General features: G+C 41.8%; 1 protein-coding gene across 5 annotated transcripts in view; it reads left to right on the top strand.

Moving 5' to 3' along the window:
• The window catches only part of celsr1a (cadherin EGF LAG seven-pass G-type receptor 1a), a 94,771-nt gene extending 81,595 nt beyond the window's left edge, over positions 1-13,176 (top strand). For 2 of the 5 annotated variants that reach the window (XM_039791742.1, XM_039791745.1), the window contains 11 exons: positions 2,994-3,168; positions 4,200-4,312; positions 4,559-4,638; positions 4,745-4,871; positions 5,000-5,125; positions 5,683-5,819; positions 8,212-8,312; positions 8,484-8,627; positions 9,346-9,609; positions 9,716-10,091; positions 11,383-13,176. In XM_039791742.1, coding sequence (XP_039647676.1) covers positions 2,994-3,168; positions 4,200-4,312; positions 4,559-4,638; positions 4,745-4,871; positions 5,000-5,125; positions 5,683-5,819; positions 8,212-8,312; positions 8,484-8,627; positions 9,346-9,609; positions 9,716-10,091; positions 11,383-11,410 — 1,671 coding nt within the window. In that variant the 3' untranslated portion in view covers positions 11,411-13,176. Of the gene's footprint in view, positions 1-2,993; positions 3,169-4,199; positions 4,313-4,558; positions 4,639-4,744; positions 4,872-4,999; positions 5,126-5,682; positions 5,820-8,211; positions 8,313-8,483; positions 8,628-9,345; positions 9,610-9,715; positions 10,092-11,349 lie in introns of all 5 variants that reach the window. The other 3 variants (XM_039791746.1, XM_039791743.1, XM_039791744.1) reach the window with 2 other exon arrangements.
• The last annotated feature ends 2,709 nt before the right edge of the window (positions 13,177-15,885 follow it).

Raw genomic sequence — 15,885 nt, 5'->3', positions numbered from 1 at the left:
ATGAGTCCTCACTAAAATAATATGATAATGCAGTTTAAAAATAAACGTGTGTTTTATTGTCACAACAGAACAGAGGAACATCAAAATATATCAAAGTTCCGATAACAATTTTTTTAATAAAAATACAAACTTAAGATGAAACTTAAAGGGTTAAACACGGGTGTTGCCAACAGGGACGTTGTAGAGCGCCCTCTGGTGGACAAACTATGCAACGTCAACCCTCATAACATGGTTGAAGGGTGTTTCGTCCGTTTTTATTTTATTTTTTAAATATTCATATATCGGCCATTATAAATTCCGATACCGATAGTTTGGAAAATGCCTAATATCGGCCCGCTGATATATCGGTCGGGCTCTAGTTAGTACTTTATCTGTGCTTGTGGCATGGTGGAACTTGAGGCGGGATAAAGATGTCTCTCTGGTGTTTACTGTATTAAAAACTGCCAGGCATCCAACGATATTTGTTTGGCCTGCGGGCAGCCATCTAAAGTGGCGTTGACAGGGGCTTTACCAGGCTTTACTGTCTTTATTTGACAGATTTTGTGTTTTAATGCTCTGCTAATGACTGTAACAGTAAGGAATGTGCTGGTTGCCAAAGAACTCTTCAAATTGATTTTATTGAAATGACAGCCCCGGCTTGATGCAACTTTGTTACTGTAAAGCCCTCTAATTAAAAAAGGTGTGATATATAGCTTGAGATAGTATGGTGTCTGTAGTCAGAAATCTAATGATCTAATTATGTTAAGTTCATAATCATGTTTGGAGTACACAGAGGTCACAATTATTGCTGTGCATGTGCCACACATAGACATACTGTACAGTAAAGGATCAAAAGGTGTGGGAACTCTGAAGTCTGCTGAGACAGACATTCAGACTCACGCACACACATAAGTACTTACTTACTTATATGTATATATACACACACACACACACACAGACACACACCTCTGTGTGTCAGTAGCGGAGACATGCTGTGACTGGTACCTGTCTCCAGAAGCAGGCCTCAGGGCAGTAGGCACTGGCAAAGCTTTCCCAAAACAACTTCTTAGTTTTCACTTGATAAATGTCTCGTATGCCTGTGGTACAGAAAACCTCATTAATCAGTTAATTGACGGGTAATCCTGCTTTTTTTTATTTAGAAGACGTGAGGTTTAAAAAGCTGGGATACTTCGTAGGCCTTGGGGAGATACAAGGACAGATTTAAACAGTGGACAAAACACAAGCGGAGTTTAGATAAGCGTATTTGATGAAGTACTAGCCTGATTCTTGCACTTTTTGGGGTTGTTCACATGGTTGAAAGCAGTTATTGTAAGTCACTTTGGGTTTAAGCATCAGCTAAATTCATGTAATGTGATGTAATTCTATATTTAAGAATTTTGACTATGTGAATGGAATAGTGACATCAATGTCATATTAATTCAAAGAACATAATTTATTTTGTCATTCATTATTGTCTGTCTAATTCATCAGATTTTCTTATTTGCAAGCACTTTGTTTGATGCATACTGATGCATCCTAAGCCTTCCTTAGCTATCTGTCCAGGTTCAAGCCTTCAAAATAAAACATGTTTAATGCAATACTGTGTAACTATGCTAAAACATAATGTAACAGTAGCAAAAGTGGAGAAGAGTCCGTAAACATCCTCAGAAATGTCCATATATATATATATATATAGAACAATATCTAGCTAACGTTCGCTGACATTTATCAAACAAAAGCAGCTACAGTACAGTACCGGTCATAACCACTACCAGGACCGAGTAGCAGCAAAACCCCTGAGTGTATTGAATTGAGCAGCCGTGTGTTTCATTGCTCAAGTTTAACTTTTCATTTTGCAAGAAGACATATAAAAGGTTGTCAAAATGAACGTGTCAGCTCTGACTAGTCTGGCTAAACCAGATGTCTACAGTCTTACACACAACGTCACAAGATCGTCAGGCCCGACTGTCAGTCCAGTAACACTGTGGTGTGTAGTGACTGCCAATCACCAGCCAGCAACCACATGTACATTCTGGCTCTGATGGGAAGAAATCCATAGAATTGAGAGAGCTTGAACTTAAACCAACTCATGCACCCAAAAACAACTAACAATTCCGCATCCCCTTTGCATTTGGATAAACCAGAAGTCCTTATAACTAACATTTCCAAATGTGAAAGCAAAGGGGCCCTGTAACCAACTCAGACTAACAAAACAGGATAAAAGATTAGGAGCACGTACGGTTACAGGTTCCAGATGAGTTGAGTTTCTTTTCTTTTTTTTTTCTCTTCAAAAAATGTTCTGACTCACAGTGTTTTGACTGGGATGAGGAAGACTCGAGCACTGACTAACACTGACATGCTGTGTTATCTGCAACTGTATGACTTTAAAAATATTTAAGCTGCACAGAGATAAAAAAAAAAGAGTTTAAAATGTTTGTTTTTTTTCATCTTTCTGAATTCACAAGTGCATGTTTGTGTGTGTGCATGTCCTCTTAGTATATAGGTGTGTGTGTGTGTGTGTCTCAACTGTGGAATGCTGTCAGTGTGTGCCCAGGGCCATCTGCAGGATGATTTATAACCCTGTCAAAGTAGTTTCTGTCTCTCGCTCTCTGATCTCCACAGAAATATGCAGCATTACTAAAATACAGTATCTTAGCTGCTGGGACATTCCCTGACACACTGCATTTTTACAATACAGCAACAGGCATGGAAATAGGGAGAGAAGGAGAAAAAAAAAAAAGAGTGTGGGGACAGGTAGAATCATTACTGTCTACTACGCATAAATTGCTAAAGTTTGTCTTTAAAAACAGATGGATGATGGACACTGGTTGGATGCATTAACTGGATGTTCATTTGATCGATTGAAAAGCACAGCAGCGTTGACAAAAGTTGTGGGGAAAAAACCAAAGCTGCTTTTTGTGGATTGCTTATCTGGATAGCCCTTAAAATGTATACTCATTGTTTTTATCTCTTCCTCCTCCTCCCTCTCTCGCTCTCTCTTTTATCTCCTCCAGTTTGTGTGTACGGTGATAGCCATCCTCCTCCACTACTTCTACATGTGCACCTTTGCCTGGATGTTCGTGGAGGGGCTGCATATCTACCGCATGCTGACAGAGCTGCGGAACATCAACCACGGCCACATGAGGTTCTACTACGCCATGGGCTGGGGCATACCAGCTATTATCACCGGTGAGAGACACACACAAACAGACACACACACACACACACACACACACACATACAAGCTCAGAAACGGAGCAGTGGAAGATGGCAGATTGTCAGGGAGTTTTCGTGCTGTGACTCGTATCTTCTGAACAGGCTGTGATCCCCGTGGGAAAATGATTGAACAAGAGACCGAGGAGGAAAGAGAGGGGAAGAAACGCATAATGAGAGACAGACGTTAATTGGATGTCCACTGTAACAAAGACAAAATCAGTAGCGTAAATTTCACTTATTAAAAAAAAAAAATCCAATTGCAGTGGAGAAGCGCATGTGTGTTGCTGGGAATTTTATCTGGACGTGCCGAAAACTCTACTCTTTGTCTAGTTGTTTTTTAGAACCCTTTTTATTGTCTCTCTTGATGTAACTGCAACATACTGTACAATTGCAATAGTCTGCTATCTCCAATTAGTACCACTTTTTCAATTAGTACCACTTTTTCAAGCCTGTAATTTACTGCATATTTTACTTTATAACCATAGATATACAAAACAAGTTACAGTCATACATTAAATGCTTTGCGTTGAGCTGACATGTTTTGGCATTATTGGATGCCAGCCAAGCTTACCTGATTGGAATTTGGATTGAGACATAGCGTGAGAGCCATATACAGTTACAGAGTAAGAAATACAGAGAAGACAAAAGACAAAGACAAACAGAGAAAATGACAGTGATAAGTGAATAAGATGATAGTGGGAAAACTGAAATACAGGGGGAAGGACATTTTGGGCATCTGCTTGCACTGTGGCACTTCTGCAAGGGAAGAAGGGATGAAGATGAGAGAAGATTTAAAAAGAGAAGGGGGAAGTAGTGAGGAGGGAATGAAAGAAACAAGGCATTAAAACAGTTGTAACACTCTTTACTCATATTTGTGTGTGTGTGTGTGTGTGTGTGTGTGTGTGTGTGTGTGTGTGTGTGTGTGTGTGTGTGTGTGTGTGTGTGTGTGTGTGTGTGTGTGTGTGTGTGTGTGTGTGTGTGTGTGTGTGTGTGTGTGTGTGCAGGTTTGGCAGTAGGTCTTGACCCCCAGGGTTATGGCAACCCAGATTTCTGCTGGCTTTCTGTCCATGACACACTCATCTGGAGCTTCGCAGGACCCATCTTTGTAGTCGTCCTGGTATGTGCATATGAATTAAAATAGTCCTGGCAGAGCTGGTTCTTGTTTTCTGTCTAGACCTTTACTGTATAGAGTTGTGGATTGAATCACATAAGTTGAACATGCTTTTACATTTACATTATAAATCATCTAAATTATGTGGAATATCAAAATGAAATACCCCAAAAATCCTCCTGTTAAATGTCAAATATACAGGAGGGAATTAAGTGTTCTGATCAAAAACCCTCTTCCTCCCTCCCTCTAAAGGTGAACATAGTGATTTTTATTCTGGCTGCGAAGGCTTCATGTGGTCGCAGGCAGAAGGCTTTGGAGAAATCAGGAGCTATGTAAGTCATGCACATAATTCAATATATAGCACAGTATGCAAAAGGTAATATACAGTATAACTTTTTTCGCACTGGAAGCTGATCTGTGAGCATTTTCCCTCCTCAGTCCTGCACTTCGAATGGCCTTCCTCCTACTGCTACTCATCGGTGCTACCTGGATGCTCGGCCTGATGGCGGTTAACAGCGACGTTATGATCTTCCACTACCTGTTCGCTGTCTTCAGCTGTCTGCAGGTAACACGACGTTTAACCTCGATGGCCACTGATTAGATGGTCACAGATTTTTTTTTTTTATTTGATAGTCATCATCAACACTTTCGTACTCTCCTGTTTATAACAGATCTTTTTGGCTTTCTTCACAGGGAGTCTTCATCTTCTTCTTCCATGTGATCTTCAACAAAGAGGTGAGGAAGAACCTCAAGAACGTCTTCACAGGAAAGAAGAATGTACCGGACGAATCCAGCACCACAAGGGCCTCTTTGCTCACAGTGAGTGGACAGACATATATATTATCTTATATTTGTTTGGATTTATTTTTTTTTTTTGGCTTTTTAATGTCAATTTTAAGGTGCAGTAGGTAAGCCTTATAAAACTAACTTTCTGTCATATTTGCTGAAACTGACCCTATGTTTGAGTAGAACTACATGAAGCAGGTCATTTAAAAAAAATCTAGCTCCTCTGGCACCACCTACAGCCTGTTGTGCGATTTGCAAAAATCCTCAGCTCCCTGTTCAGATGCACCAATCAGGGCCATGGGGGGGTGTCTAACCTCATGCCAATCACTGCTCATGCACACGCATTCATTCTCCCTTGTGGGGGGAGGGGCTTAGGAGACCGTTTTGGCTCTTTAGCAGAAAGGGGGGAGGGACTGAGAAGTTGTCGATGTTCAAATTTGTTGGCTAAGTCCTGGAGCTTCACAATCCTACCTACAGCACCTTTAAGTGTAATCTTTCATTGTCATATCATTTCTGTTGTCACTCTTTGCTCAAAAAGCTTCTTCTTTTTGTCCTCCCCTTCCTCCATCCTCTCATCCCTCCGTCCTCAGCGCTCTCTCAACTGCAACAACACGTACACAGAAGACGGCGCTCTGTACCGCTCGGGCATCGGCGAGTCCACCGTCTCCCTGGACAGCACGCTCAGGTCAGCCAAGAGCCGCAGCAGCTACCTGGCTTACACACGCAGGTACAACACGCTCACTGACTGCATGGCTGCTTCTACTACACTGCTGCATGACCAGTGTGTGTGTATGTCTACGCATGCGTGTCTGTTTATCGACTTCACTTTCTTTCTGTTGTCTTTGTCCTCCCTACATGTCTGCTGATGCATCAAAGGTCTCACATATACTAACACCCCAAGCCCCTAATTTATATATTTTTTTCATATATATAGACACACACACACACACACACACACACACACACACCCTGTCACCCTGTCACCCTGTTTGCTGCCTTATCCAAAGCAAGGATAAGTTGAGATTCTGAGTTTCTCTACATTTTGAGGGTATTTCTTTCTTTTTCTTTACACATGCATGCTGCCAGAGAATGGCACCTGCATTGTACAGTGACTCAGCTTGCATGGAAGACCATACTCAGGTTTGCCAGTGCATGGCGCACAGCTTTGTTGCAAAACACACACACACACACACACACACACACACACACACACACACACACACACACACACACACACACACACACACACACACACACACACAGACTAATGTTAATATGCACCAAGGTAAAAGGTAAAAGAACACCTACTGTAAATCCATCCACACTCTCCATACATACTTTTATGTTGTTCTACGTTGTATGTATTAGCAGATAAAACTGTTAACTTTATTTGACGTGATCCATTGTTCCGTGGAACTGTAAGTTTCATGATGTGAACAATGTGTAAATCCGAACAAACGTTTGGAGTACAGTGAAACATTGTGAATACATTTAATTAATTTAATATTAATATGATATAGCTTTAAAGAAAAGATAACCAAAAAAGCTAGGTGTACCATATAAACTGTATGTTATAAGTGCGGAGTTGAAGCTTTGTTTTTATTTTTTTACTTATTACAGGTCAAGAGGGTAGATGGATTTACTACTGACACCATAACCATTCATGAATGCCTGGTATATAGCATTGTGTCCACTGCTCCATGCTAGCTCCTCACTAGCTCTGTAGCAATATCTTAGAAATAATATCGTCGACTACAAGCAATATCTCAGAATAATGTGAACATGTAGCAGTTGTACAACTCGGTAAAAATTGCATCTTATGCAGTCAAATCTGGCAGTGCTACATGGGACATTGCTATAATTTATTAAGAAATATGGTACAGAATGTTGTTTTTTTTACTATTTGCAACAGCTTTTAGAGAAAAATATGTTATAATGACGTTTTTTAGAATCCTAGACTCTATTGAGTTGAGTAGATATTTGTGTAAATCTACATGCGTTTATTGCTGTCTCACTTCAACATTGTGCGTGTTGTAGAATTAGCAGGGAGCACTTGAGCATCCGGACAAGTGTATTCCTGATTCATCTCTAAAAAGTTGACATTTTGAGGTATATCTCTTCAAGGATATAACATCTCACTCTAATATCACCTGCCTGTCTTGTAAAGCTCTGTGTTTGCGTGTATCCCAGACATGTTTTCACCGCAGCGGAGTGGTGTTACATATACCTGGTGTTTTTAAAAGAGTTTTACAGAATCGAGGTTAGGTGTGACTGTACGCCTTGGCTCGTAAAGCTGTCATCTGGGTAACGCGAGCTGACACTGGGGTCAACGAGAGCAAAAAAAAAAAAAAAAAGCCAGAAGGGGGAAGCGTGCTGCCTGTGCGAGAGGCAAAGGGGGAGAAAGAGAGGGGAGGAGGACAGAGAGACAAGATGGGGAAAGAGTCGGGCAGGAGACTTGGGGAAATAAGGGAGATGGGACTGTACCTGTTTCAGTGGGAATGCAATACAGACACACATACTTCTTCCCCGCGGCGGTTGGCATGTCTTCAGTTGCTTCCAGTAGTTTCTCTCAGATCAGCCATCAGACAGGTCAGAGTCTCCAGTAGCATTCTTACCCTGCAGCCAACATCTCAACCCAACCTGGAGTAAAGCGCTACAGGTGGAGGGGAGAGGAGGTTATCGCAGGTTTAGCAATAAGCAGTAAGTCTTGAATTCCCCTCCATCCTGATAGATGTTTTAGTCTTTTCTGTCGATGATCAAACAGCCTGTTTATTGACTTTAACCTGATGCAAGCACACCTAAACCACAATTTAATGTTTGTTTTAGTCTTTGTTGAAGCCATCGACAGAGGCAAATGTTTTGTTTTGTAATGAGAGATGTCTGACGTTTCAGCTGTTGAACCGTAGTTGTCTCAAGCCGCGAGTTTGGGCTTGAATTAACTTCCAGCGACTCTGTACTTCCCCTCTCTGCCTCCTCTTAATCTCCACCTCTTCTTTTCCACTCCCATTTCTCTCTATCTATCTCTCTCTCTCTCTCTCTCTCTCTCTCTCTCTCTCTCTCTCTCTCGTCTCACTTCCTTGTCCTTCTCTCCCTTCCTGTATCTGTCTTCATCTCCCTAGGGAGGAGTCTGGTCAGAAGCCCAGTGTCTCTTCAGGTACAGCTAAAGGACACACAGATCTGGACGGACCTCTGTTCCACAGGAACGGCACCAAAGGAGATGGTGGGTTGTTGTTGTTGTTTTTTTTTCATAGCTTGTTATTTAGTTACAGAAAGAAGCAAAACCTCCCAATCGTTTGCATGCATAGAAAAAATGAATACCTATGAATGTGCATTTTTATTAATGGAGGTTCATCTTTCTACCTGTCTCCTTCCCTCCTTGCCCCCCCGCCAGACTCGGACTCAGACAGCGAGCTGTCAGTCGACGAACACAGCTCCTCCTACGCCTCCTCCCACTCGTCTGACAGCGAGGACGACGACGTCGCTGTCAAGCCCAAGTGGAACAACGAGAGGCAGCCCGTTCACAGCACCCCTAAAGGTATATGGGTATCCCGTTGAGCCTAAACACAAGGTATAAAACTAAAAGGCCCCCCAGCCTTTTAGTTTTTAAAGCGCAACTTAAAACACATCTTTATTCCTTAGCTTTTAATCCAGCATGATAGGTGTTGAAATTTGTCTGTTGCACTTTAACTATTTACTGTTTAAATGTCTATGTACAGCACTTTGGTCAACTTGCTTGTTTTTAAATGTGCTTTAGAAATAAAGTTTGATTGATTGATTGATTGATAATCAGTGGTCGAAGGAGAATTTACTCAAGCACTGTATTAGCACATTTGAGGCACCTGTACTTAAGTACAAGGGAAAATATTATACCTTTTTATGCCGCTACATTTATTTGACTTTTCAGATTAACATTACATGTACAAAATATGTGATACATTTATAAAATAAGATGTATAAATGAGATGTATTATAATAGATTAAGTTAAGCTATAATAGGTTAAGGCCCCAATAGTACTTTTACATACATTTAAAAGACGTTTGTGGCCGGGTTGGATCAGTGGGTAGAGCATGGCGCACATATACTGAGAGGTTTATGCCTCGACACAGAGGTGTCGAGGACGAAAAGGTGGAAAAGCCCCCCCCCCCAAAAAAAAAAAAATAGATATGAGGAAACCTGCAGCTAAAATGTTGAGGCTGACTGGAATTTAGTTTTAACATTGCTGCTTCCGATATGTCTCCTTTTCCCCTACTAGTGGATTCGGTATCCAATCACGTGAAGCCTTACTGGCCAACAGAGGCCTCCAGCGACAGCGAGTATCCCGGCGGGGCAGAGAGGCTGAGGGTGGAGACCAAGGTGAACGTGGAACTGCATCCGGAAAATAAGCTCAACCACACTGGCGAAAGAGAGAGGGAGACTCCCCCGGAGAGAGACAATCAGACGCCTTGTCACGCTCGTGACGCAGCGCCAGCGAGCCAACCACAAAGCAACAGCAACCACCAGCCAGAGCAGAGAAAAGGTAAGAGAAGAGGTTTTCTTTTTCTTTTTCTTTTTTTTTTTTTAAATGAAATTGAATGAACTGATCGATCCGATTTACCTCGGACTGACCTCTTTGTCCGTCTCAGGTATCTTAAAGAACAAGATCAGCTACCCGCCTCCGCTCACCGACAAGAACATGAAGAACCGTCTGAGGGAGAAGCTGAGCGACTACAACCCCCCCACCATCACCTCCCCTCCCCCCAACAACAACAACACCTCCTCCCCGCCTCTCCCCTCCGTCAACATCATGGCCCCTTCGGCCCGGCCACCCTCGCTGGCCTCTAACGACGGAGGACGCCCTGGCAACCACGAAAGCAGCTCCCTCATCAAGCCCCCAGTCGCCCCGCGGCCGCAGATTCCTGCCGGGGCCCCGCCAGCGGGCGTCTACCGGGAGACCAACGGGGGAGTGGCAATGCACTTGAAGTCAGGGACGGTCAACGGAGGCAACGAGTCTGACTCAGAGTAAGTAGTGCTCCAGAGAGCGTCGGCATGTAACGACGACAAGTTTGTTTCTTATTTTGCATCGTTCTTCTTTTGTGCTAATAAAGACATTCACAATAATGCAGTTACATTGATAGAGCAAATGAATGAAGGAATGCTGCTTCAAAAGTGAGTCCTTGTCATTTAATCATGTCATAGCAATCAACATGTATTGGTTGACCATGATGTCGGCTGATGCAATAATGCATGTGTCATAATAGGATCCATAGTTAAAGGAATAGGTCGACATTTTGGGAAGATCCGCTTATTCGCTTCTTTGCCGCGAGTTACACGAGAAGATTGATACCACACAGCAAGCAGCTTGTTAGCTTAGCTTAGCTCAGCTCAAAAACTGGGAGATCAGAGGGAAACGGTTAGCCTGGCTCTGCCGTTTTTACACTTAACCGTTTTTGCACAGATTAAACAAACAAATACGTTGGATAAAACAAATGAGATATAACATAGGGCTGGGCGATATGGAGAAAATCAAATATCACAATCAAAATTTTTGACCAAATACCTCGATATCGATACCGCAACGATATCGTAGTGTTGACTATTGGTGCTTTCACAAAATATTTACACAATGAGATTTTTGATAAATAATCATCAGTAATGTGGATATAATGACTAAGTGGGTAAAGTCAAATAATAGAACAGTTACATCAGTCTGGTAAGTTCAGAAAATGACATCACCTTACTGTAATGCAGCCTTTAGCCTGGAAAAGACACCACTTATGCCATATTACGATATTACAATATCCAAAATCTAAGACGATATCTAGTCTCATATCACGATATCGATATAATATCGATATATTGCCTAGCTCTAATATAACATGTTAATTAGTGCGCTTTAGAGGTGCTGGTAGGTGGATTTGACATTTTTGGGCAAAGCCGGGGTAGATGTTTCTCCTCTTTCCAGTCTTTAAGCAAAGCTAACAGGCTGCTGCCGATAGCTTCATCTGTAGCTTACAGGCATGAAAGTGGTATTGATCTTCTACTGTAACTCTCAGCAAGAAAGCAAATAATCATATTTCCCAAAATGTCCAACTGTTCCTTAAACTATAGCATGAATAATATGGCCATCCTGCTTAAATGCTGCATGATGACTTCCTGCATCCCTGCATTCATTTTTACCTCGCACGTTCTTCCTTTCTTTCTCCTTGCACCCTTCCTCCCTGCATCCCCCCCCCGTCCCTCTTCTCCCCCCCTCCCTCCATTTTCTTTCCGTTAACAGTGGCAGTAACGAGACTTCGATCTGACCTGTTAGGAAAACCCAGACCAGCCTGCCCTTGTGAGGGGAGGAGCGTAGAACCTGCTGGGCGAGGAGAGCCAAGAGCATGGGAATAAAAGAAAAGAAAATTGAAGACGGATGGGTGCTGCACATTGAGTGAATGGGAGATGAAGTGTTCTCCACGCCTGATCTGTCCGTCCATCCCTCCTCTCATGTTCCCTCTATCTGGAAAGCAGTATTAATTGCAGACTTTAAGACTGCCCGAGACAGGAAAATAAGCAGAGATAATGAAAAGATGTGAGAAATAATAAAGGGAATGCTGGTATTGTATCAAGAGAGGATGAAATGGAGCCACGTGTGCCAAAACCACTGTAGGAAATAGGGGGACAGAGAGTCAGAAGATGAAGAACTCCCCCAGGATGCATTGCAAGCCCCAAAATGATGTTCCTCCATGGTGGTTACATGTATGTCGCCCTAGCAATGGGTAAAGTTAGGAAAGCTGGGAAAGGCAGATGAATAATCACTATGCATGAACTCAGACTCAAATACATGCTGGTACATTGGTAGTCCTAAAGGATTTCAAGGACTACAAACACGTCAGACATAAAACTGACACAACCTGTTCTCACTATTAGACACCACTGACTCTCATACCGGACGGCGCTCTTTAAAAAAAAAAAAAAATTGTACTTAAAGAAAGGCTTTCCCAGCCTCTCGATGCAGTGCATTTAGAGTGTAATTAACATGTAGATATTGTTAAAGGTGAAGAAGAAATGATCTATTTTGTATTTCAGCTGTAGCGAGGACATGTTTCTTAACTAAAAATCATCTGCCTGTGTTCAGCTGGGAGAGCTTTCCAGTTGAGAAAATCACTTGATATGCTGTTTTAATCGACTGAGAACAATCCTGAATTGAGGCCTTACACAAACAAACACATACTGTATTAGCCTGTAGTGGGCTTTCAGGGGATGTACCATGCTCTCTGGCAGCATATTCTGACACACACACACACACATGCACACACGCACGCTTGCACGCGTGGATGGATGATTGTTATGTCTGTGTGTGTGTGTAAGTGACCTAGAATGTCTCAAGCACATGCACACACACACAACAGTGGGCCTGTATGAACATTAATTACGTGGAATGGAGAGGGATTCCCCCCTCCTGTTGAAAACTGTTATTCAGTTCGAGCACTATGAACCTGAAGCCTTCTTTTCCAGTGTCCATCTTGCCTGTTTGTCCAATGACAACACACTCCTGGTTACCAAAGTCATGAACTACAGTAAATGTGCACATAAGGGTTGGAGTCCGTATCACTTTGAACTCACTTTCATTCCAAAATAGGTGAATAAAAAGGTATTTGTTGGTCTTTGGTGGCATAAAAATACGGCACAGGATTAGAAGTTATGTTAAGATCTATCCTCGTTGATGGATTAAATGTTTTTAACATTTTTTTTAATCTGAAACTGACAAGGAGAAAGCCTTTAGTATAAATATAAAAGTATGTTTTTATTTTTTATTGCTGAATTTCTGAATCTGAGTTCAAAGTGAAAACGATGCCAACTCGAACACATTTCGCAGCTAATATTAGGCAGCCTTAAAGTCTTGTTTACCGCTCACTGAATGCCTTTGTACCATACGTACAACCCCAGTGTTTTTCCTTCCTCTAATCAATGCTGTTGATAAATGTCCTTGTGTTTTTTTTGTATTGATCCGAGACACTGGAAATGTTTTGTAACATAATGTATATTTATTTTTTATGGTTTTAAGACACTGGAAAGAAAAGATGATTGTGACTGTAAAATTAAAGACATGATGAATTTTTAACTGGCTTGTGCAGCCTCTTACATGTCTGTTGCCTGGAAGGAAGTGTGGCTCGTCGAAACACGTACACTCCTCGAGGGGAAATTAGGTAACATCAACTTTTTTTGGATCAAACAAATGAGTAACAGAAAGTGTTACTCACTTATTTCACGGTTTCCCTCTGGAGTAAGTGATGAATGATCACTTGTGAGGAAATTATCAAAGAGAGAGCTCAGGTGTATTTTTGTCTTTTAAAATGCTGAATATCCCAGTGTGTCCATTTTACACTGTCAGCCTCTTACCATGAGTGATGACGTCCAACATTAATACACAATTTATGTTTTGGTTATTTCACAGGAGAGATTTCAGTATTTTTTAATTTTTGCCTGTGGCCATCTCACTGGTCTGAAGTGGGCAGGGCTCAATTGGAAAAAGATGATTTTATGTCCTCCAATCAGAATTAACCCAATATTTGAATCAACATCTGATGCCAGTTGGTGGGCTGTTTGCTTGTGTTGCCAGGTCAATCCAATCGGATCAAATCACACACCCACACGGTGTGGATGAAGCAGATCAGCTGAGTTGTTAACAGTTAAACTCGATAAATTCAAAACTTTAACTTTGATTGGTGTTTTTTTAGTCATACGTATTTATTTTTACCAAAAAAACTTAATAGTTGAAACCAACTTTTTAGTGAATGTAATGCTTCAAGCAGTCCTATTTTCATATCACGGAAAGAATAATATTGTGGATAAGGGGAAAAAAAAGAAAAGAAAGGAGGGACAGATGAATAGACGAAAGTTTGGAATGAATCCAACCGAGGCAACAGATTTCAAACAGAGGTGCACCCTGAAGTGTATGCTATGGAGATGTTGTCCATAAAAGGTAATGTATGGGGAGAGCAGTCTTACTGTCTCAAACTGTCCTGTGCCCAGTGATTAGAGCCCCACTGACTATCAGTAAACAGAATACGTTTACTGCGGGTGTGTGAGAGGAAGTAAGGGTACAGGCTGACTGCTCTACTGAGGAGTTGAACCTTAAACACAAGAAGTGTGTGTGTGTGTGTGTGTGTGTGTGTGTGTGTGTGTGTGTGTGTGTGTGTGTGTGTGTGTGTGTGTGTGTGTGTGTGTGTGTGTGTGTGTGTGTGTGTGTGTGTCAAAGTGGGTGGGTGGTTAGAGGTATGGGTGTATCAGCCGGTCTTAATAAATCCCCTCACTTTGATCCAAACCTTGGCAGGGCACGCACATGCTCACAGTAACTCTATTTTTAGTGTGGGCCTTGTGCCCAGCCAGGTGTCCATAAAACACAAATTTGGTAGCTCCCATGCAACACGAGATTAAGTTTGAGTTCATGTATGAGATGACTATTTGTATATTTGTATAACTATTTATATGCAAAGACTGTTTCAATCAAATCACTACTGCTTGATGTAGAAAATTTGACAATTCAATACTGCTGTAGATCAACTGCAAAGATTTCACATAATGGTGAAAATCTTAAATATCATTTAATTAAGAGTCATTGGCATGAGAGGGGTCTAATTCAAAGCAATTTTAGGACATGCGCTTATTCGCTTTCTTAGCTATCCTAGCTTAGCGTAAAGACTTTAAACAGAGGTAGACGGAAACAGGCAACCTGAGGAGACTCCAGGCCAAGGTATATCACACATGACCCCCTTAGAAAATGGTGAGTTGTTGTTTTTACACTTTGGTTATTGCACGGCTTGAACAAACTAGATATAATGTTTTGATTAGGGAGCCTTAGAGGTGCAGGTAGGTGGATTTTGTTGCAGGGTTGCTGTAGCTGTTCCCCTGCTTTTACAGTCTTTGTGCTAAGCTAAGCTAACTGGTTGCTGGCTGTGGCTTTCAAAAAAACAAGCAGACACTTTTCCCCACATGTCAAAATACTGCTTTAATGTTGAATCATTTTTTTGTCCTTAAACTGGCCACAGAAGATACTTTGTTGTTCTTAATAATTGTCCGTCACCGCAAAGCCCTGCACTGAACTTTTCCCCCCTGCATTATTTGCATTTTTCCCCCCCCCACAGCAGCCCACTTTAAGACCCAGCACTTTGCTCTGGCATTCCAAGGTAATCCGGTGAGACACAGCCCTTCACTTTAATGTTTGTTTCAAGGAATTTGTCTTCAGCCATATGTACCAGATTACTGGAGATGCACTTGGCCTGGCGGTGGATCAAAGAGCTGGGGAGAGTGATAATTTTGCTTAAACTGGAGATGTAAGTGAATGACATCACCACGAGGTATCTTGTCTCTCCATGTCTTAGTATAGATAAGATAGGTGTACTCATGTCATTGATGTAATGGGTGAGATGCCATGTCAGGGTCCATCACACAAAAGTCCATCACACAAAACACGCCCGAATACAGCCTGCTACCTTTGTGTATTGCTGAGTCATCTATTTATTGTAGGCATGCAGAGTGAAAGGTTAGATGGGAGGGTCAGGTTTCACAAGCCGCAAGGGCGGTTAGTTGTTATGGCAACTGAAGCCAGTCCTCTCCTCAGGTAACATAAGGGTACAAAGATGAAGTAAGGAGTTGGAACAGAGGTAGCATGTCAAAATATGACTGGCGGTGGGATTAGTCGTCACAATCATGACCCATGGATGTTGTAAGTTTACAGTATACACTCTGTCTGTGATCCATATCTTCTCTATTACATTACAGTAACTTCCATACCAGTAATAAGTCTGTCAAAACAGGTATAATTTTGTCA

The sequence above is a fragment of the Perca fluviatilis genome, chromosome 23 (assembly GCF_010015445.1).
Source record: "Perca fluviatilis chromosome 23, GENO_Pfluv_1.0, whole genome shotgun sequence".
Taxonomy (NCBI): domain Eukaryota; kingdom Metazoa; phylum Chordata; class Actinopteri; order Perciformes; family Percidae; genus Perca; species Perca fluviatilis.
This window is presented reverse-complemented; position numbering and strand designations above follow the sequence as displayed.